Raw genomic sequence first — 22,367 nt, forward strand, 5'->3', positions numbered from 1 at the left:
ACTAGTGATCAGCCCTGTGGGTATCTATGGCTATCTGAAAGTCACTTCATGATAACACATCAAGATAAAGACAACAGCAGCTTCATAGACTGTATGGGGAAAAGAGGGAGAGGGAGTGGGATATAGGTGGGCCGTTATGTAAAAATGATGGAATGTCTTTCGCAGAAAAATCAATGATTGTGAATTCAGTACCTTGTGGTGACCATACAGTGTATGTGTAATGTCCCTTGGCTGTCATTTTGTCCAGGATAGGGCTGTCTTGTGGAGAGCCGCGTTCACCGTTATTGATAGTTACGACAGCGGCTGGAATAAAGTTAATGCAGGCACTCAGGCTTATCCAGTCTTTATGTCATCTGTAATATTATGATGTGTTAGATTCTTTCCTCAGTAAAGATGTTAATAGCCGTGGTAGCTCATGGTTTGTTAGCTGAGCCGAGCGGCGAGAGCACATTAGCAACAGTCTGACTGATCCCGCAGAGATCACATGCCCTTTTAAGTGGTGACCTCCAGCATGTATGTGACAGAATCAGCCTTTCTGTGGATGAGCCTGTTATGTGGATTAGCGTGCAGTAAAGATAAAGAGATAGGAAACGAGCCATTGTTAAGTGAAGGTAAGCGCCGTTAATGGGCCGTAACGAGGAAACCCTGGAACATCGGTCTGTGTCACATGATTGAAATAAACTGTCTGAGGAGAGGTCATGTGACGGTCAGGCTACATGGCAGGGTTAGGCTGGATGCCAAATCACTCCGCTCCCTTTTGCTTCCGTGGTAGGGGGCACAGCTAGAGCTGATCAGTCGCTACTCTATCTACTAGAGGAATTGACGCAATTTCCGGGCAGTCCCAGGGAAGTTTTGGGCCGGTATTAGTCTCCATTGATTCGGAGCACATCGGTGTGGTGGAGATATCAGATCGATGTGACCAGTGGTGCTGTTGACGCCTGCCAGCGACTCTGGTCATCTGTGGCCTTCTCCCGCCACCCGCTTTCATCCACCTGATCTAGGCCCTGGCTAGACTTAAGACTTGATTGGATGCCTTCAAGTCATAGGGCTTGTCGTATATTGCTTGCATGTTTATTGACGTTGTGTCGTACTAGCCTGATGCCCCAGAGCAAGCCGGTGAAGAGAGACCTGGCACCGCCATCACCGGCTCCACACTTACACTTGATTGGAGTTAGAACAGTTCAACTCTTAAAGGTGACTGTCACCATGGCACTTTCTGAAAATTGAATTCTCTCACTTTTCTTGGGAATCCTATTTTCTGCACCAGCAATTGATTTACAAAGGTGGTTGACATTTTGGCATACCAGCAGCTCATCCAAGGCCTGGTTGCCAAGCTTCTCTGACTGCCAGCTGGTCAGTGCTGGCTGAATGTGGACACCAATTAACACAGCGGGCTTTTGTGGTGAACAGGTGTGATCTGAAGCTCTGATCATCACAACTTCCAGTCAGTCGTCACAATGGCTACAGGTACGGGTTTACCAGCCACTGAAACTGTGCCTCCTCCAAAGGCAGATGGTCCCACGACATCTCCAACATCAGGCCCGCAATCCGCGGCCGGCAGGAGGATGGCTCACATTCACAAGTTAGAAAGGTAAGATAATTATTCAGCTGTAAAAAGCAAGATTATTCTGTGGGTGATAATATGGAATTTGCAGATAGTTAGCACACCTGTGGTAATTGGTATAGATAAGACATGACCATTTATTAGAGATATCTGTCATGTAACAGATAAAACACCAAGTAAGCTCGTACATGAATATAGTATTAAACAGATATGTGTAAGACTAAATTAAGTGGACCTGTAATAATAACAGATAAGACTACAGTTCATCCAGTAGAGGAGTAAGACACGGCAAAGGTAATTTACTCTATGCATGGGAACAGAAATTCGTTCATCAGCCGTCAACGAAAATGAACACCGCAGTAAAACTAGTAGAGTTGTATTACATATGTATGTAACTCGCAGATAGGTGTGAGACTCCACTAAATTGAGTGGAGCAATCAAACTGTGTGTAGCAGATGAGGCAATTGTTTCTCCAGTAGAGGAGTAAATCTGGTGCAGATATGTATATCTTAATTATACTATATGAAACATGCAGATACGTGTAAGACATGACTATTAAAATTAAGCGGACTAAGACTGTGATACGAGACAGATAATACAACAGTTTATCCTGCAGAAGAGTAAGATAGGCAAAGATAAGACACCAGTCGACAGTAGTTACGATAGTAAGAAATTGGAACAAACAGGCCTCCATGTAAGAAGACACCATTAAATTTTGTGGACCAGTGTTATGAAGTAAACAGATAAGACGGACAGTTAACATGGCACAGGTGTCCCACATGGAGTAGATACATGCCAGATTCATTCAGTTTAGATCCAATGATGTGGAACAAATTCGTAATGCATCAGTTTACCTGGTAGGAATGTAGTATTTGGAACACAGGGCTGTACTAAGGGTACCACAACTTTTTTGTTAATTCGATCACTGGAATAGATAACTTTCCACTTTCCAAGTAGAGGCGTGATGTGCAGAAAAGATAAGACACCAACCCATTGATCAGTTGATTTATTGATTGATTGATTGATTGATGAACTACAGGGGTGAGACACAACTAATATTTGAGTGTATGCGTAAGATGTGGAACTGATAATCATATCATCCAATAAAGATGAAGTAATATGAAATGTAAAGACACTGGCTTACACACAGTAGGAAGAGGGGGTGATAAAGGTATAGGCAGCATATCCGATCACTAAGGTGTGGTGTAGATAATGCAACATTTCACTAATTACAGGTGTGTACATGTGCAAGGTATGTAATGTGAAACTCACGGTACACATCGTTAGTAATAATGATCTGATTTGACATAAGACAAGGGTCGACTCAGTATCATACATGTGCAGATATAAGGCTCAGGCTCTGTTCTCATTGGATGTAGATGAATGACATAAGAAGACTTTCTTCTCATAGTACTGTGGTGTATGCTATATATATGACGCAATTTTTTTGCCATTTAAAAAAAAAAAAAAGAAAATGTACGGTAGCAGTAATGGTACGTGTGATGAAACGCTAGTTCAGCCGTGTGTATGGTAAAAGCTGTCAAGGCATATGTCAGTTTTCTCATGAGGAAAAGCCTGTGGTTATTTCAAATGGTTTCATTAAACCAAGATATATCACTTAACAATTAAGTTATTATGGGACCCTCAATGCACATTTGTTATAACCATTTGCAGTCATTGTCTCATCATCATGTTTATGGTTTCCCAATTATTCTTGATTAGTTTTGATTTTGTCCAGTATGTAATTATATACAATGATGTCATAAAACAAAAAGCCTCTTGATGCAAACTTGATTAGACGGGCATACTATTATACCTGTCTGTAATGGCCCAGGCGAACGGTGAATACTGACACCTGGTATAATGCCTTTAATTAGCTTACCTGTTGAACATGTGCATGTCAACTGTGCATGTATAAGATATGCTCAGCCTCAGCTCTGAAGTAATGAATGCCTTGGATACCAGTGTAATTATCACCTGTTCTAGAGTTCCTAGGGATTTTACCTGTAATTAGCTATATCAGGGTAAAAAGGAAGTGTATAATATTAACATATGGAGAGGACACGAGGACTTACATCTACTTTATAAAACCATTTTATTATTTATGGAAAGGTGAAGTGTTAGGATTTCCTTCACTAATAAAAGTGATAAAAAAAGTTTTCACTCAAATATTTATACTTTTGTTATTCTGGTTTGATATTTTACACTCAGATGCCATGACGTCAAAAAAAAAACAAACAAAAAAAACACACATTTCGTTTTTAATCTGTTGTGCTACAACTTGAAAGACACGACATAAAATCCTTCTATTAGCAAGTACTAGAAATAAACAGAATATTGCACATTGAAGGAAGCTTGAATCCCACAAACATTGCTCTCGTGAAAAGTGGAAAGGGTAAAGCGAGCTGTTTTCACGTTTTGTCATTTATCATTTCCACCTCCAAAATTAATGGTGTTCAACCTTCACTGTGCAAAGTTTGTTTATTATTTATAGTTTGCTTATATGAATGAATAAAATTGTTGAAAGATATGATGTGGTGAGATATGTTCTGCTGATGATGATCAAATTTGATGTTACACATATCCTAAGTGTTTGACCTTTTTGAATATGAAAGAGCAACATTCGGTGGAATTTATGCTCAATTTTGAGCAGATTTTGGAGACAACCCAGACAGTATACACATAATAATACCTAATATATGCTTGAATATGCTTGAATAACCACCCTGCAAACATGCGAGAAGGTTGCAGAATTACAGTACATTGTAAACTGTTTGATTAATGATCGGCTGTTCTAGCTGTATTTGGTTTGATAGCACAGTTATACTCAAACATGTCAAAAGTCGCACAAAAACATGATATTCACTGAAGGCACTTGTTGATAACAATATGTACTTAAAGGTGACAGGAAGAAATGATATTAAGGATATGATATATGCTCCTCTAATAAGGAATTTAATATGTTACACACGTAAGCACGACGTAAAAATGATTGAGATTTTTATATATTTTATCATAATTTTATCATATTTTTAAAACTATGAACTACAGGTCGTCATTGAAAACTATTGTTGATAGGAATATACAGATACTGTAATTCTTCAACCTTTTTGCGAGTTTGCAAGGTGTTTATTCAAGCATATTCTGAAGGCATTATTCTGTGCTGATGGGTAAAATTATACTATTGTATACAACCCAGTGAATGTAGTTTTGTCTCCAAAATAAAATTAAAAATGTTCATAAATTGCAATGAAAGTTTGCTGTTTCATATGCAAAAAGATTAAGGAATTGGAATACAAATAAATTGCCATTTCAATGTTTTCGGAAGGCCTGATATTGTGAATGTTCCTCTGAAGGAATTTGGTATGCGATACATACATCTATGACATAGTCATGATCAGCTTTTATGTACTTGGTTGATATCACAGGTCAAAGCCATTTTTTAATAAATCTATGAATGTCATTGAAGTAGATAAAGATGTACATAAAATGACAAGCATGTGTTATGAAGGACTCATATTTAAGATACGGTACTTTTCTTACAAGAAATTTTACATGTTACTCATAATAATAATGATCAGTTGTACTTGGTTTGGTATCCCATACAAATTTCCTAGCCGCTGCAATAATACATCATTTAAACGTGGCATGTTTAACTCATTTACCTCTTTGCGTAGGAGTCGTTGTGTTGAGGCTGTATTGCGTTGATGTATCCTGACTATCAGTAATTGGACAACAGAAGTGAATGAAATGTAGGCCAATATGCCCTACTTAACCTGGCATCTGTGGATGACTTTAGTCTGAATTCACCAGTTGATTCTGGGAGCATTATGAGAGATGTGGTATGACCAGAATTTATATTAGCCAATCAGTGTCAGGGATCCATCCTTGTGTCGATCTGGAAAGGTTCAGGCATTGTATACCACAAGGGTCAATATAGAAAACAATGCAAACATGTGCTAAGTGAAGAAGTTCCATGGTAACCTGGCCGAGAGATAGTGGACGTTTCCATAACCTTTTTGTTTTGTGTTCTAGGCAAACTTGGGAATATGAGGCTTGCCACAAGCTAATCATCCTTGTACGAAATCTCGTGATATTGGCAACAAACATAAAACCAAATAGGAAGAAGATAGGAAAGAGTCAGATGTGTGTACAGTAGGAAGAGAAAACAGGGGAATGTGCTCTGGCATCATGGATGTTCACTTTTATGGACATCAATAAAAGCATGTCTGTACATGTTCATGTCATTAAGCATTTTCTCTGAAGAAAAACATCTGAAATATTTGAGAATTCCAATAGATAAATCCAATGCCAATAGATTAAACAGATACACACATTTATAATAATTGGCGACCTCTGTGGACGAGGTGGTTAGCAAGTCACTGTGGTGCAATGACCAAGGAGCTTCTCACCAATGCAATCGATGCTGGATTCTTGTCAAGTCATGCATGGGAATGTCTGCCAGCCACCTGCAGATTTTTGTGAGTTTCCTCCAGGCTCTGCCTGGTTTCCTCCCATCGTGATGTTTGCTGCCATCATATAAGTGGAATATTTTTGAGTACGGTGTAAAACGCCAATTAAATGAATAAATAGATAAATTTATAATGCGAGTGTATATTTCTTCTGAAACAATTTTGGTCATTTATGATAATGGTGAAAGTTGCAGATATTTATTCCACAGCATTATGTATGTATTATTATAAAAACTGTTTTACAATGAGCACTTTGAAAAATAAGAAAATTAACTTTTGTTGCCAGTAGAAGAAACTGTTTTTGTTTTGATCTTTCTACCTGGCAGGTGGCATCCAGTGTAGTTTCTGAGGTCATGTGATACCCTCAGTTATTCAGGTATCATTAAAGGATATTATCTCACAAAATATCCATGTGATGCCATCTTAAACAGGCACATCTTTTGTTACAGCGCATCTTTTTGTTACTTTATTTTTGTTGTTGTTGTTGTGTTTTTTCTTCATCATGATTTAAATCGATTGGAGAACAGATGAGCGGAAATAAAAGTCTACATAGAAGCAATATACCCCTACTGTAATGTTTTAATACATGTACATCAGACTCATGCTGACATTTGTAAGATATGCTATGTTACTGGAAAAAACAACTGTTTCACCAGCATGAACTTGATCATACAACAGTGTGCATGTAACAAGTGATTATGCTAGAATACATCATTTTTCTGGAAATTTGAAGTGAAAGGTTTTATATGAACATGAAAGAGATTGATCGTTGGGTTTGATCATCTACATGAAATCATTTGCTGGAATTGTCAATGGACTGAATGTTGAGTAGATCCGCAAAAGCTCAGGAGATTGTTTTGCGGTATATTTTTCTCTGTAGCTGTTAATGTAATGGCACTTTTGGCATGCTCGTTCTTCTGAGGCTTCTGCAGGGATTTTTGGTTCTTTTTCTTAGTTTGTAAGAGGTGGCTGTTACAATATTTTGATTGATACGCTTTATTCACTATGCACGGCAAGAAATGTCATAGAGGTTTTGAATGCAGATGTAAAATGCAACATCATGAAAATAGGTACATGCATATTCTTTTATTATTCCTGAATGATAACTGTATTGTAGAAATCAAGTGTGATGTTGTTTTAATTTTGCTGGAAACTCATTTTGAAAGGTACTCGTAATAAGTGAGGCTGTGTTTTTCTCCTGAATTTCCCGTGAGATCTTCTTTTCATTGGCTCTTATCATTTGAATTGTTAGCTTTTTTTTTGGTAAATTATAGGCCGCATTCATCTTAAGTGAATATGGAAAAATGCCATCCTAAATTCTACTTCATATCTCCTGTGTGTATTCACGGAGCGAGAGAAACCCGACATTTCCAAGCTCGGGTAAAATCTCTATGTCTTCCAGAGGCATTAAATGCCTGTACAGGGTTTTTCTGTTTTTAGGAGTGCAGACAAATGAGCACTGGACTCATCATGACCACATCACTGACCTTCTCTCTCCACTCAAATATCCCCTTTTCTCTCTCTGGATTATCTCGTTCAGTTGTCACCTGTTGACAGGTGTGATGTCTGACAGTAACTCTCCTGCTGACTGTAAATTAGAGTCTTGACAATCAAGCTCATGGCCAGGGATAATCGCATCTGTGTTGTCCCAGGGCATGTCCAACCAGCTCAGTCCAGATTCCAGTCTCTATTATGTTACTTCTGATTTAATACTGGCTGAGATTATTAGGGATAGGCCTCTGCGGCTTTATGGATTCTAATGGCAGAAAGCATTCATCAGCACTCATGTGAGCATTCAGGTCTTGCATGAAGTATGTTCATTGGAGATTACTTACCTTTCATTAATGTACAATAGTACATCACATGCGGAAAAGGTAGCCAGTTACGTGTAACTGCCGATTGCTTTCTAGTTTCCTGTATTAATAAAGCTGAAGATCGTCATATGATTTGAAATATTCTTTACGTATGGTGTTAAACACCAATGGAGTAAAAAAATAAATAAATATCGAAGATAAACACTATCTCTCCAAAATATCTTTATCTGTCCTACAGGCAGGTTATTATAATCCTTCTGCTTTTAAACCTGGCAAAGAATCATTGGCTATAGTAAATGAACATCAAAACATTAACATCTTTGTAATGGCTTTGCTTTGGAGCACAAAGTATGCGTGTAAGAATCATCTGCACTTTGCGTTGACTTTTGCGTTTTTGGCCAGATCATCCCAGGACCTTAATTGTCTGTTGTATCAAGTAGACAAATCAAGAGCAGAAGCTGTATATTGGTGGCCTGGTGGTCACTGGGCCTTTCCTGTATGAACAACCTATTATGGGCTGTGTCCCTGTAACAACGACTGATTTGTCCGGCTTCGCAATTGTCTGGCCACGGCCTTGTACAGTATCCAGTGGAATGTTTTGATTGGTGTTCAGGCCAATCTCGTTCCCGAGCTAGTGAAGGTCTTCACTCCTGCCTATCCTGTGAGGCTCGAGTTTGTCACTGTGATCACTGTCCCGCTAGACCACTTCTGTCTCCCATACGTCTGATGCTGGTGTTAATTGTGTCCACCTTGGCATTACAGGAAATCCCTGAGAAATGTAGCTCCCAGGATTGGTGTCAGTTCGTTTTTATCCTTGGACTCACTCTGCGTTGACTAGGATCCTTGACTAGGGGTGCCTCGGTGGCTTGTTGTTTAGCATGCTAGTTTAGCACAATGACCTGGGAGCCTCTCACCAATGTGGTCACTGTGAGTCAAGTCTAGCCAATGCTGGTTTCCTGTCAGATTGTATAGGGTCTGTCAGCAACCTGTTGATCACTGTGGATTTCACTATAATGCTGGCCACCATGGTATAAGTGAATTATTCTTGAGTGCATCCTAAAACACCAATGAAATAAATAAATTATCCATGACTACAATAATCCAAGTTGCATGTACCCAATTTACCAGATATTCAGAGCTCTGTTGATCTTTTGAGGGTGATGGGGTGATATTTAACTGAACTTTCAGTTCAAAAAAAAAATCTCAAATGAACTTTATTTGCCTCAAAAATGCACATTAGTCGGCAGATTTTCAGACCAAATACTGTATTTCTGGGTACTCCTCCATAAAAGTTGATTTTATATCATTTCTTGTTTTTGTATGTCTTGATTGACTTTATAAAGCATAAAAAAAAAAACAACCCTTTACGATTACAGGCAAAGTACAGCTGACCAAGATCCCATCCTGCGGGGGCTGCTGTTTATAGTCAGTTGTGTATCATTACAAAAACATTTTGACCATCAGTAATGTCAGTCTGTTTGCCTCTGATTTAGCAAATCTGTCTGTAATATTGTTATATGACTGCATATTATTGAGAGAAGGGCAGGTTGTCTGTTGACATTGGTAATTTATGAAATCTTGCCTAACAACTGAATCACCTGGCAGTCAGACAATATTGTTGTGAAGGAGAGAAATGTCTTGTGTAACTTTTCTGCTCCATTGCCTGAGTGCTGTGTCAATGTAAAAGTCTGTTGTGGTCATAAACAAGAGTAGTGAACTTAAGCTTTCTGTTTAAAGGAAAAGGCCACTTAAAATCAATGTAGGCATCATTAGCGAGACTACTGTGCATAAAACTGTGCATAAAAATAGTTTTATATAATTTTTTAGATTTATTTTAAGAGAGTTGTCAAAACGCATTCTGAGCAGGGCTTTATGGACCATACTACCAGTGTTTAGAAACTCTTATGTCACAGGAAGTTTTTTTTAACTGTAAACACGATACTAACTGTTGGAATAGACCTTTTTCTACATGAGAAAAAGATTACTGAAATAATGTTCCCAATAATTCCTTCGTTTCTGCAAAACATTAAAGGAAAATAGACAATGTGAAATCAGGGTTCCTAAACACCGTCAATATGACCAATAAAGCCCACCATAGAATTCAAACATTTGAATGTGTTGAGCGCTCTTCAATTCTTCGAAAAAGATAAATGTATAACAGTTTCTGTTTTCTATCTGATGAACTTTACTCCATATTTTAGCTTTCTTTTGCTTTAAGAGTGTTTATCAACCATATATCTTTCTAAAATATATCTTGATGACTTAAACATTAAGCTGACTAGAAGACATATCACTTTGTGTGCCAAATTGATTTTATAATCTTCTACAGGCTGTATTAAGTAAATCAGTAGGCGATTGACCATGTAAATCACATATATGTCATTGTTCTTACTGACCAAATAATTTGAGATTTTGCAAAATATGGCAGAATGATTTTTTTTTCGGTAAAGGTGGAAAATGTGTCAGTTCTAAGTGGCTGTTGGTTTTTTCCTTTCTGGCTGATCTGTTGAGACTGGCATGTTGATGATTTGTTATCAATATCTACATAAATCCACGGGGACCCTGCGTGCTTGCGTTAACAGTGTCATCCATTCGTGAACCATCTGTCTCTGTCATTCCAATCCCGAACAGAAGCTGTTAATTATTCAACAGGATTGGAAGCATAATACCAAGCATCCTTTGTTCCTCAATCTTCCGTTCATGGATGGCACTTGGTAATTTTGTGTAAATGTTTTAACAGAGGTGTGCTATGTGTGGTTTTCAGAATAGCTTGCAAAAGGAGCAGGAAGCTCTTTTATTGGCTGATGTATCAGAAAAAGATGAAGAGAAAGCGGTGTTTGCATGAAACACAAACTTGTCCATACCCGTATATGTATGCCACTCAAGCTGGCTGGCCATCTCATTGTGAGTTGCTTTAAAAATGGCACTTTCTGCTGCTGGCACTCAGCGCTCAGGTTACAGAAAGGAAACATGACTGGTTGGCTGGGTGTCAGTATAATGTGATTGGGCGGGGTGTCATGTCTGATGTCTTCGGCGTGATATGACGGTAGCACTATGACTGAAAAATTGCTTAGTATGAGGGACGTGTGACAATGCTTGATTCAACAACAAATGTGCAGCAGAACATTTGTACTAATATGTTTGGGAGTCAAGATTCTTACACACCAGACACATCATTCAATCTTCACTTGTATCTTGTGATGGATGCTTTTGATACCACCAAATAGGCATGATGAATGACCCTATGGTATTGACTCAGACCAATGACAGATATCTGACAGTGCTGATTTCCATCAAATCTCTGTTGATGTTCAGCCCGGTGGTTATAAATGATCGAATTCTATTGGGCTTGTGATGCTCTCCCTGATTGGTCGCTGTTGGTGCTTGTACAAACACCCTGATCATGTTTACTGATGGGTACATTTCCTAAGACTCCCCACTACCCCTACTCTGCCTGCTCACGTCTGCTCAGTGAGCAAGTAGTCTGCATGCTTTGCCCAGCCACATTTCACACGTTTATAGATTTGTCTCCGACAATCACACCGCATTGGGTGATGTTTGAACTTGATCTTTGTGTGCCTGTTGATTCTTCTTTTATGAAGGGGATTTTTTTTCCCAGGGTTATAATGATAATGTTTTATGCATGATGTTGTGCAGAGGGTTAATTATTTATATGCCATTTACTAACTACCACAGTAATAGGTTTCAACAGACGAATACCATATGTGCTATCAAACCAATGGTAATGGCATTATGTAATGTGAGAAGACAGCTTATGTATCCTTGTGTGTTGTAAAGCAATGTACATACCACTTAAATGTGGTTAGAAAACGGTTGTAATGGCTTGATTATAGCATATGTAGAGGTAATTTATGGAAATATTGTATGGACAGATGGATCATGGAATATAAAGACCTAGCACCTATATATGATACCTGTAATGGTGCGTATGTATATAAGTGATCTTACTTGCATGTTTTTTTTTTGTGTGTTTTTTTTTTTTTTTTGTTTTTTTTTTGGGGCTTGCTGGGGGCTCAGGGGGAATTCACGTTGCATCTCAGTTAAAATTATCAAATCATCTGTTTGGAATGGTTTTAAGCTATCAAAAATGTTTCATTTCATAATTTGTTTGAACTAGTGTAAAATGAGCTACGGATAGATATCAATATATTGACAACAGTAGCCAGTGAATGATGAATTTCAGAATGTACTCATATGGGAAAAGATGAATTAGTGAAACAGCACTTTAAAGAAGTGGGGACATGCATTAAATCATCAAACTTTGAGGTTACAAAAACGCATCATGTTATCTTTTTCAAGGACTTAATTTTCTCCTTAGGCATTTTTATGTGTGATATGTTTTGAGGGGGTGGAAGAGGGTGGCTGCTAAATTTATGATGTAATACAGATGTATTATATAATGTACACATGTTGCACATGTGGAGATGCAGATATTATACAATACATTGTATGAACATCTTTCATAATAGTCACATTTAATGTGCATCGTACACATAGAAAACACAGACCTTGTTGTGTCAGTAGACACATGCATAACAGAGACAGATCCCATTATTTAAAGATACCGATGTATGTATAGAAAAGAACATAAAAATGTTGTGTCTTTCAGATGCTAATGGGCTTGTTGTGGTTAGAGAACGACAGCTTTGTCTCCCATAATTGAGCATGTAGGTTTTATGGCGAGTTTCATCTTTGGCCAAATTGTCACATTTGTCCACGAGGCCTAGCAGCCTGTGACTATCCTACAGCAATGAGGTGTCACATCAAACAGAAGGGCTGACATCACTCCAGCCCTTTTCACTTCATTAAGCTCTGGATCAGTGGTTAACCTGACAAAGGGAATACAGTACCATTGTTCCAAAGCTCAATCGTTCATGAGGTTATCGTGGGCACACAGGTAGAACTGCTTAACATCTCCTCCAGCAGATTTTGTCTTTTTCACCTAGATTTCAAGTGAGATAGTTGCACCAAAAGCCACATGACAACTTTCATTTCATCTGATGGCAGCCAGTATTCTTTCCCAGCCGATGATGGTAATCTCCATTCAGAATCTGTGGGTTGGTCTACGAGCTAGTGGTTCCCCTCCATTAACAGTTTCCATAAATGTTGATGCTGCAAGAGGTAATTATCACCATCCATTCTCTAAATGGGCTGCTAAATCAAACCTAATGGTTGCCCTTCATCCTCATTCATGGGCTGCTCTCCCAGTTGAATTTTACCCTTCTTCCGGAGTCTATGGGTTACTCTCCCAGTTGATGGTCACTTTTCATCCTCAGTCTCCCAGCTGATGACCACCCTTCATTCTCATTCAATGGGCTGCTCTCCTAACTGATAGCCACCCTTACTCCTGAACCTATGGGTTGCTCTCCCAGCTGATGTTCACCCTTCATCCCGAGTCGATGGGTTGCTTTCTCAGTTGACGGTCACCATCCTCAGTGAATGACCTGCTCTCCCAGTTGATGGTCACTTTTCACCCTTAATCAAAGGGTTACTCTCCCAGTTCATGGTCACTTTTCATCGTCAGTCTCCCAGCTGATGACCACCCTTCATTCTCATTCAATGGGCTGCTCTCCTAACTGATAGTCACCCTTCCTCCTGAACCTATGGGTTGCACTCCCAGCTGATGTTCACCCTTCATCCCGAGTCGATGGTTTGCTTTCTCAGTTGACGGTCACCATCCTCAGTGAATGACCTGCTCTCCCAGTTGATGGTCACTTTTCACCCTTAATCAAAGGGTTACTCTCCCAGTTGATGGTCACTTTTCATCCTCAGTCTCCCAGCTGATGACCACCCTTCATTCTCATTCAATGGGCTGCTCTCCTAACTGATGTTCACCCTTCCTCCTGAACCTATGGGTTGCACTCCCAGCTGATGTTCACCCTTCATCCCGAGTCGATGGGTTGCTTTCTCAGTTGACGGTCACCATCCTCAGTGAATGACCTGCTCTCCCAGTTGATGGTCACTTTTCACCCTTAATCAAAGGGTTACTCTCCCAGTTGATGGTCACTTTCATCCTCAATCAACGGGCCACTGTCGCAGTTGATGGTCACTTTTCATCCTCAGTCATAGGGCTATTCTCCCAGCTGATAGTCATCCTTCATCCTCGGTTAGTGGTTTGCTGTTCTAGCGGTTGGTCACCCTTCATGCTTAATCAATTGGCTGCTGTAAGAGCTGATAGAATCTTTTATTAAATAGAGCTGATAAAGTCTATCCTCTGGCACTGGTCGTTATCAGCTAAAGTACTTGTATGTGGAAATTTTAATGTGAACATGAAGAAGGATTTGGTATGTGTTTTACAGCTGTCCCAAGTTACATGTATGTGAACCTATATGTAGTCTTCATGATCAGCTACATGTAGTAAGTCATATATTAAGGTCCTTCCCTTCCAGATATGTGTACATTACCTTATCATTGTCAATGCTGTGTCAGTGTAGATGACAGCATGAGGGGATATGACAGTATAAGACAGATATGACAGTGTGAGGAGATATGACAGTGTGAGCCTCCTCTGCCTGGTGCCTATGATGCCCTGGGGGTAATTTCACTTCGGACAGCGTTTCATTACTAAAAGCTGATAACAGTTACAATAATAGGACATGGACAATCATTATAAAGCCCCACGCTATCTTGGTATCGATTGTTCTTGATTTCTGGTAGGAAGAAAAAAAAAAATAAGAGAGAATTGGCAAAATATTATATTATATATATTCTTACAAATTGCATTCTGTAGCTGTGAAGCCAAATGAACAGGAAATTGACTGTGGGAAGGACAGATGATTTTATGGATAGTGCAGATTCCTTTAATAATTTACAATTCCCAGCAGTTCCTTTGCGACATGTCTACACATTGTCTGCACCATCTAAAAGCTGTTCGATACTTGATGACAGGGTAATCAAGGATATTAGAGGTTATCAAATAATGCTGTCTATTGTGGTGAGAGGTTTAATTCAAGAAACCGAAAAAAGATGTACTTTTTTTAGGACAACTCTTCTTTTCTGTTAAGTGCTTTCAAGGAGTGCAGTGCCACCAAGCATTTTTCATCAGTTGCACAATCTTTTTCTTTGTTCGCAGCATTCCAGTGCAGTTTTTGGCTCAACCCTGTGAAGGTGGAATACGCATCCTGCCCCACCTTTCATTGCCAAATGCTGCGTTACATGTACTTCATGTAATGTATCACCTGCAGGATGCCAGGGGCACTCAGCATTATAGCTCACTCTCGTACAACAGAATGAGCCTCCAAATATCACCCCCCCCCCCACCCCTCAACCCCTCAACCCCAACTCTCTGTTCACCTGATTTACTGTACACAAGCCTGAAAGTCGAAATTCTCAAATGGACATGCCGCTGCATTAGGCCAGAGCTCATCCCAAACATGCAAATCAGGTGAAGAAATACCCTTTTTTACACAGTTTCTTTCAGGGTTGAGTTAGAGGGATGAGTGCCATGAGAGGGTTAAGGTTAGGAAAGTTCACACAGCTTTCAGCTGTGCTTGCCAGACAGTCTTTCACCAATCTCAGCTCTCTTTTCCTCCCAGCCCTCACACCCTCAATCTCTCTCTTCTAGTGGATTTCTGATCCACACAGGTCTCTCCACAAAGACATATGTCTTCTTGTAATCCATTAGCTGCTACCGGCTGGTTATTGTGATGTACATGCACAGAGAAATCTTTATGTACATTCACATGTATGGAAATAAGAAACATTAAGCACTTTCATCAAATTCACATAAGTGAGCAATTTCCAAGAATGTTCCTTCAGTCAATAAAAGCATCTATACATCCAGTCACTTCCCTGTGAAACAGACTGTGGTTAAGTGGTTAGAAACTGCTTGACTTTCAGTTGCGAGGATACCTTAAGGTGTCGGTGCACACTTAGTCTTGGACAGGAAGTTTGTAAATTCCCTTTCTCTCATTGTTCATGAAATCTTTGTGAAAATAAACAGTCGATGACTCTCGGTCATTTGTGCAACCAAACATTTATTGTAGACCATCTGTGCATCATATGCGCGTCCATGTACACACATAAAACTGGCTGCCATCATATAAGTTGAAAATTCTTCAAATGCAGCAATAAAATAAATATATTCGTGTAAATAAATAAATACATATATAAATAATCATACAACTTTTTTGTTTTGCATGGCATTAAAGCTGATGTTCCATAGCTGATCCTTATGATCAAAGGCTTTATCTTTTGATATTTCGATGCTTACATCGAGATATCATCATATGATGGGGATTTATCAACTTATTCATTTATTTATTGCACCACTTGCTGCAGGCACTGTAGATAGCATGAACTATTTGAGGAAAGTTAGAGCTGAGCATGAATGATTCTTGAAATATTAGCTGAGGTGCTAAAATAGTAGAAGTGGAAAGGTGATTAAATGCCATACAGTGACGTGTATGTTCTCGAACGTAATCTGTTCCAAGTCAGATACACAGCAAATACTTAAGGCTTGCGCGATATAATCTGTGTCTTGCAATTATCCCTTGCTTTATTACAGATACAGAAACACCCTGTATACCAGTGTATACTGCCATGATAATATCTGTTATTATGTTATGCACGTATAAAGTCTTGATAAGATGACTCTCATGTCAGGAGAGAGAGATGTTTGTTTGTGTATACAGAGCAGCTTGTACCAGACAACAGGCATGTATATGCAGTCAGAGAACTTTATGTATCTCCGTTTTACTCCATACATGTATGTATAATATGATTTGCGGATTGGCCTAATAATAGTGCCGCCACATTCATTTCGGCCATAGTCTCAAGGCTGAGGATTGCAATTAATATTCTGATGGATTTCATGGAATGTCTGTCTGGACAACTGATCTTTCTAAGCCATAGACAAATACACAAAGAAGCACAATAAATCCTCATCGCAGCCACATCCTGAACCGAGACCCAAATATCTCTAAGAGATCCAAACAGTCCCTACATAAAATTCCGATTTTCTTTCCTTTGTTTATTGATATCATTAGATTCCGGTACTGCCTCGACGGATGGCTTTGTGCCTCAAACCATGGCCAAGTTGTAAAAACTCTTCACCCTTTAGGCCACACTTTTATCTCAAACTAGCTATTGAAGGTTGATCGATTGAGCAAAGTTCCCATCAAATTTTGATTTTCTTTTGATTCTATTTTTTTGTGTCAGTCAAAAGGGATAAGAATCTATGATTTTCATGGTCCAGTTTTCTGCTATGTATGTGAGAATATCAAAGATTGCTGTGGAACGAATTTCCCTGCACTAAACAGCCAACGGCATTCCGTGACAAATGGAAATTAGAATGCAGATGTTGGTTGTGTTCGCAAAACAGCACACTGAACCCTTGATGAGTGTATCTAGGCCAATTGTTGACTGGAATCCTGCTGTGGCCAATCAGTCCTTCAGTCAGTGCAGTTGTATATTTGCTGCCAAATCAGTGTGAGGAATGGTAAGATCACTATTGGGTACATGTTTGTATGACATGGTCAAAATGTTCGAAGGGCTTTTTGCGGTGATTTATAGCAGAGCCTTCTACCATCTAGAGGTTTGTGTCACCCTTCATTGATTGCCTGTGTAAGTTCAAATTGCCCGGTTAGAAGACCAATTTTCTAAATTGATTTATCTTCATCAATGTCTTGGTACTCTCAGTCAATTTTCTTATAGGATAAACTGAAGTCTATCACTTCTGCATCTTACCATTCCCTTGGGCTTGTCTGTGGGCGAAGTGCCAATCTTTGATTTACTTGTTTATTTGATTTGCGTTTTTATGCTGTAGTCAAGAATTCTTGACTTGCATGTATAATATGACGATACCTTGTTTATCCTGGGAAAAGACAGAGTAAGATTTGGACTAAACCACCTTGCCTTGGCTCTTCAGGCACCCGAGAATCCTTCCGATGTAAAATCACAGCCATGATAATCCTGTGGGATATGGATTGATACAGGCAAACTTTATATCAGTAAAAACTTCAGTCCAAAAAAGTCAGTCCAGACCACCTGTATATGAAGTGGCATAATATGCACTGAATAAAGAATGCATTGGACAAAGGAAAATTTACATTTAGATAACCACTTTAAAGAAGTGCTTATAGTTGGAAAAATGTATGAATAAAATGTGTAAAAGTTTTTGTCATCTGGTGGATGGGGAATCTTTCTTTTCTAAAGTTATTCAGGCCTGAGCTATGTGGTCTATTGTTCATTTCTGCCTTTGTGGTCACATGGGGACATTTTTTGGACAACATCACACTACCTATTAGCTCGTACACTACAAAAGAAAAACAGCCAATTATCTTGGGCTGCTGTCACTGTTGCATCGGAAAAGGCACCCAACCCGAAGCCTAACAATGTGGTACGGTTTCTGTCAGAGATTATTTCTGTATACCTACATGTATGTATGAAACAGGAACCTAAACGTACACATGCTGGTGATAAATGTTTAACATTGTGATAGGATACATGATGTTGTTGTTATTACAGGAACTTCCTTCTTTATAAGTACAATATGTAAGCTGATTTCCCAGCATCACTCTGTGATATGCTTGTTGTTGAGAGAGGAATAGTAGAGTTAAACCCAGACCAAAAAAACACAATGTTTCTGCAATACAGATAAAAAAAGCAGAAAGTCCAGTCTTACCATCTAGTACAAATACAAGTGAAAAAATATTGTCTTAAATCTTAATATGACATAAAAATTTTCTAGGTAGAACTGTCTTCCTCTAGATTTTGTACATGTATTATAGTTTCGAGAGGTTGCTTTTGTTTTCCTTTTTTTTTTTTTCATTAATCTTCCCACGTTTTAGCATTCAAAGCCCAAAACACTGTTTACGAGAAAAGTTACATGTGCCAGCTAGAATGAATCTGAAAGAACCCTATTCTTACTGACACCAATGGTTAGCCCAGTTTATATCCAAGTTAGGGCATCTCTTAACTTATATTTGGTGATATGCTTGTAAGCAGGCTACCTCTTCAACTGTCTCAGCAATTTTCATCAAACTACTTATTATGATATATATATATATTGTTTTTTATTGATCTTGACCTTTTTTCAAGATAATTTAGATGTGGCTTTTTCCCCATGTAAACATGCTGGCAACTGTGCTTTAATATAAAGTCAAGGTGTATTTACATTGCAAAGCACAGTATTTTTTTCAGTATAAAAGCAAGGCAGCAAACAGATCATTAATATGATAATATAATGTCATAATATTTGTTTTGAAGGAAATGAAATGTTGGCTCAGCATGCAGACATTATGATATGGCCTTTAATGGTTTTTTGTCTTTGGACCAGGTTTTCCAAAAAGAACATTTTTCCTTGTTACAGTTCATTGCTAATGTATACTTTGTGCTCAGTCTGTGATCGGTAATATATCATCACTGGCGAGCGGAGCACAAGATTCAAGCCACCCACATGGTTTGTGAATAAGTACCCAGTACAAATATGGTCCTTTCCTAGAACTAAGCCTTCTATTTAGAGCATTATTTATGTGTGCTGTATGTAGCTATATTTACATTTTGATATATCTGACAAATACTCAGGTTTTACCAATCGATTTAACATAGTTTTATAGACAATCTCAAATGAAACCTATTTTTTGGCCAAAATTGAATTGCTCTGTAATATCCCTGGCACAAATCCAGGCTGATGGTCAGCGTATAGAATTGCTCAGTGATATCAGTGATGGCTGAGCCACCCCAGATCACATCACTCAGTGTTTCAGGAAATTGCGCCTAGGACAAATCTGGTCCCCATTTACATCTTGTACAATGACTGAATCAGTTTTTGTATTCCCCTGCGTGTTTGGACAATTCCAAACAACGTGTTTGGAATTCAGCTTTCTGGGAAGTTAGACATAAATTTTTCTCTGTTAAACATTCAGCCTATTGTAGTTGGGAGGTATTTTCTTGTAGTTAATTGTCAGTGTCCATTGAGGAGCTCTAAAGCCATTCATTGGCTAATCAGTGACCTTTACTGATGGCGATGGTTCAGCATGCCGCATCGAATCATGTTGTTTTTTTTCCACCAGACTAGATCTGCCCAATTTGCTCCACCTGTAATCCAGACCACCCCAGTCATACTGTATTTCACCTAAAGCTTGGTGATGCAAGGTTAGATGCAACTAAAGGCCTTGAAATGATACCTTTGATGCCAGAACTTAAAGTGCTACTTTAGTCTTAAGAGAAAACAGGCCGTAATACTAAAATGATATGAAGGATACGCTATGGAAAAGAGCTAGTACCACGCTTCAGAAATATTGATGATATATTGCGCTATTAAACCCAAATAATTGAAGAGTCCTCAGAAACAAAATTTTTGGTAGTTTCTATAAGAGTTTCCTGCTGTGACGTTATAATATTCATTATATGGCGATGAATCAGGCATTTGTGCTGGAATGACATCATGTGGGTTTGAAAGTATGACATCATTTGTCGCTATATGTCAGTTTTCCAGCCTTTATTGCTTCTAAAAATGCACTTTTGGGGGTGAATTTTTAGGGAAATACAGGATATGCGCGTAATTCCTCAACCTTTTTGCATATCAAAGAGTAACTTTCAGTGCAATTTATGCTCATTTATAATTAGATTTTGGACACAAAACTACACTGGTTGAATTGGACAATTTCAGGGCTTCACAAAAGTATAATTTTATCAGGGCTCAACACAGAATACCTTACAAACCTGCGGAAAGGTTGAAGAATTACAATAACAGACAGGCTCGAAAGCTCCATGGGCTTAGCTTTAGCAAGGATGACATGATGAGGATGTGTGTTTCATCGGGGACGCGATGTCAGACCAGAGAGGGGGCTTGTAAAGTTGTAAGGGGTTAACACAATGAGGCATAAAGTAAACCACAATGAATCAGTTACACATGTTAGGGGATAGCTGGGGATTGTTGCTGGCACACTTTTGGCACTGTTGAGGCTTGAGTATCATGTCATGGAGGAGCATGATGAGATGTATATTTGATACACCCCTGCATTCCGCCGTGTTGTAACTCGCAGTGAATTGATAGAAGATTTCCCCTAGGGGATGAACTAGCAGACATTACATATTTCAGGCTTGCAGATGTCCTAATACAAGACGGAATCTTTTGAATATTGATAAAGGATTTGGCTGTTGGCTCTATTACTCCCACGTTGCATGGCCTCGTCTACCCCAGCCCAATGTGGGCAGGATTTAATTATACAGCGAAGCCTTGATTGTTGCCTTTGTATATTGTCTGATGGATCCATCCTGAAGATAAATCTGTGGCGATGATTAATAAGTGGACCTCATGTAAACAAAGTCCATAACAATGAAATTTTAAGGCCTTCTGGCGACAGAGCAGCAAATGGATTTAGATTAAATTGGAATCCAAACAACTTGTAAATTAGTCAGAAGTGTTTCCACTCATTATTGGTTATTAGTTATTGATTATTGCATTTCTTATGCATACCAGTATGCTGATTGTTAACTCAAGTGATTGAAACCACATAAAGGTATTAAATTGCAGAAGAGAAATTTCACAAAATCTAGTGGAAAGGAGACACACTGTTTGGAATATGAAACATTTTAATAGGACTACTCAGCTCAGTTTGTTAGCGCGCCAGCGCAGCGTAATGACCCAGGAGTCGCTGCGGTCGCTGCGAGTTCAAGTCCAGCTCATGCTGGCTTGCTCTCCGGTCGTACGTGGGAAGATCTGCCAGCAACCTGCGGATGGTCATGGGATTTCCCCGGGCTGTGCCCGGTGTCCACCCACCATAATGCTGGCCACCAACGTATAAGTGAAATATTCTTGAGTACTCCGTAAAACACCAATCAAATAAATAAATAAATAGGACTTCTCATTTGTATGAGTAATATCATAATATTATTTTGGTGCTAAATTTTTGTGCAAAGTCATATACTACCATCAAAGTAAAAAAACTAAAAGCAACTTTATAGCCACAGATGAAATTTTAGATCCAGTACAAATACTATATGCATAACCATTAGTGAGAGCTGGCAATAAATATCTTGTTCTCATACAGTGTAAGAGTAAATTTATAATTCATGATGCTGTAATATTTATCACTTCCAACATAAAGGATAAGCTCAGTAGTCAGTGATTTAGATGAACTGATGATATATGGCTTATTTGAAGTGAGAAGAAAGTGGATGTAATAGTTTGACTGGAAAACCAAGAGATTGTGCATGTAGCCTGATTGATCATGTGATTTAGTCATGGGAAAAAATTTGAGGATTAGGCACATTTCGGAATTTAATTAATATGATTGAATTCTTATTGCTCTAGTAGTCAAGCTTTTTCAAATTGAGCATATGATCTGGTAAAATGAAAGCACAATGAAGGCTTTGCAAAAGTAGAAGAATTAATCCTTCTTCTTGACTGCTGAGAACAACTTGACTGCATGGGCTAAGTTTACAGGTATGCAAGTGAAAGATTTTGAGATATGTGATTGTTTAGAAGAATCATTAAGATTAAGCCCCAGTGGTGTAAGCAGCTGTTACAGCTCCACCCTTGATTGGTTT

At 38.8% G+C, this 22,367-nt stretch overlaps 1 protein-coding gene across 4 annotated transcripts in view; it reads left to right on the forward strand.

Moving 5' to 3' along the window:
• The window catches only part of LOC135467736 (tumor protein p53-inducible protein 11-like), a 172,630-nt gene that overhangs the window by 92,423 nt on the left and 57,840 nt on the right, over positions 1-22,367 (forward strand). For 2 of the 4 annotated variants that reach the window (XM_064745562.1, XM_064745564.1), the window contains exon 1: positions 1,126-1,591. The exons of the other annotated variants lie outside the window; for them this stretch is intronic. In XM_064745562.1, coding sequence (XP_064601632.1) covers positions 1,458-1,591 — 134 coding nt within the window. In that variant the 5' untranslated portion in view covers positions 1,126-1,457. Of the gene's footprint in view, positions 1-1,125; positions 1,592-22,367 lie in introns of those variants that run through there. 4 annotated transcript variants of the gene reach the window in all.

Source organism: Liolophura sinensis, chromosome 6 (genome assembly GCF_032854445.1).
Source record: "Liolophura sinensis isolate JHLJ2023 chromosome 6, CUHK_Ljap_v2, whole genome shotgun sequence".
NCBI lineage: Eukaryota > Metazoa > Mollusca > Polyplacophora > Chitonida > Chitonidae > Liolophura > Liolophura sinensis.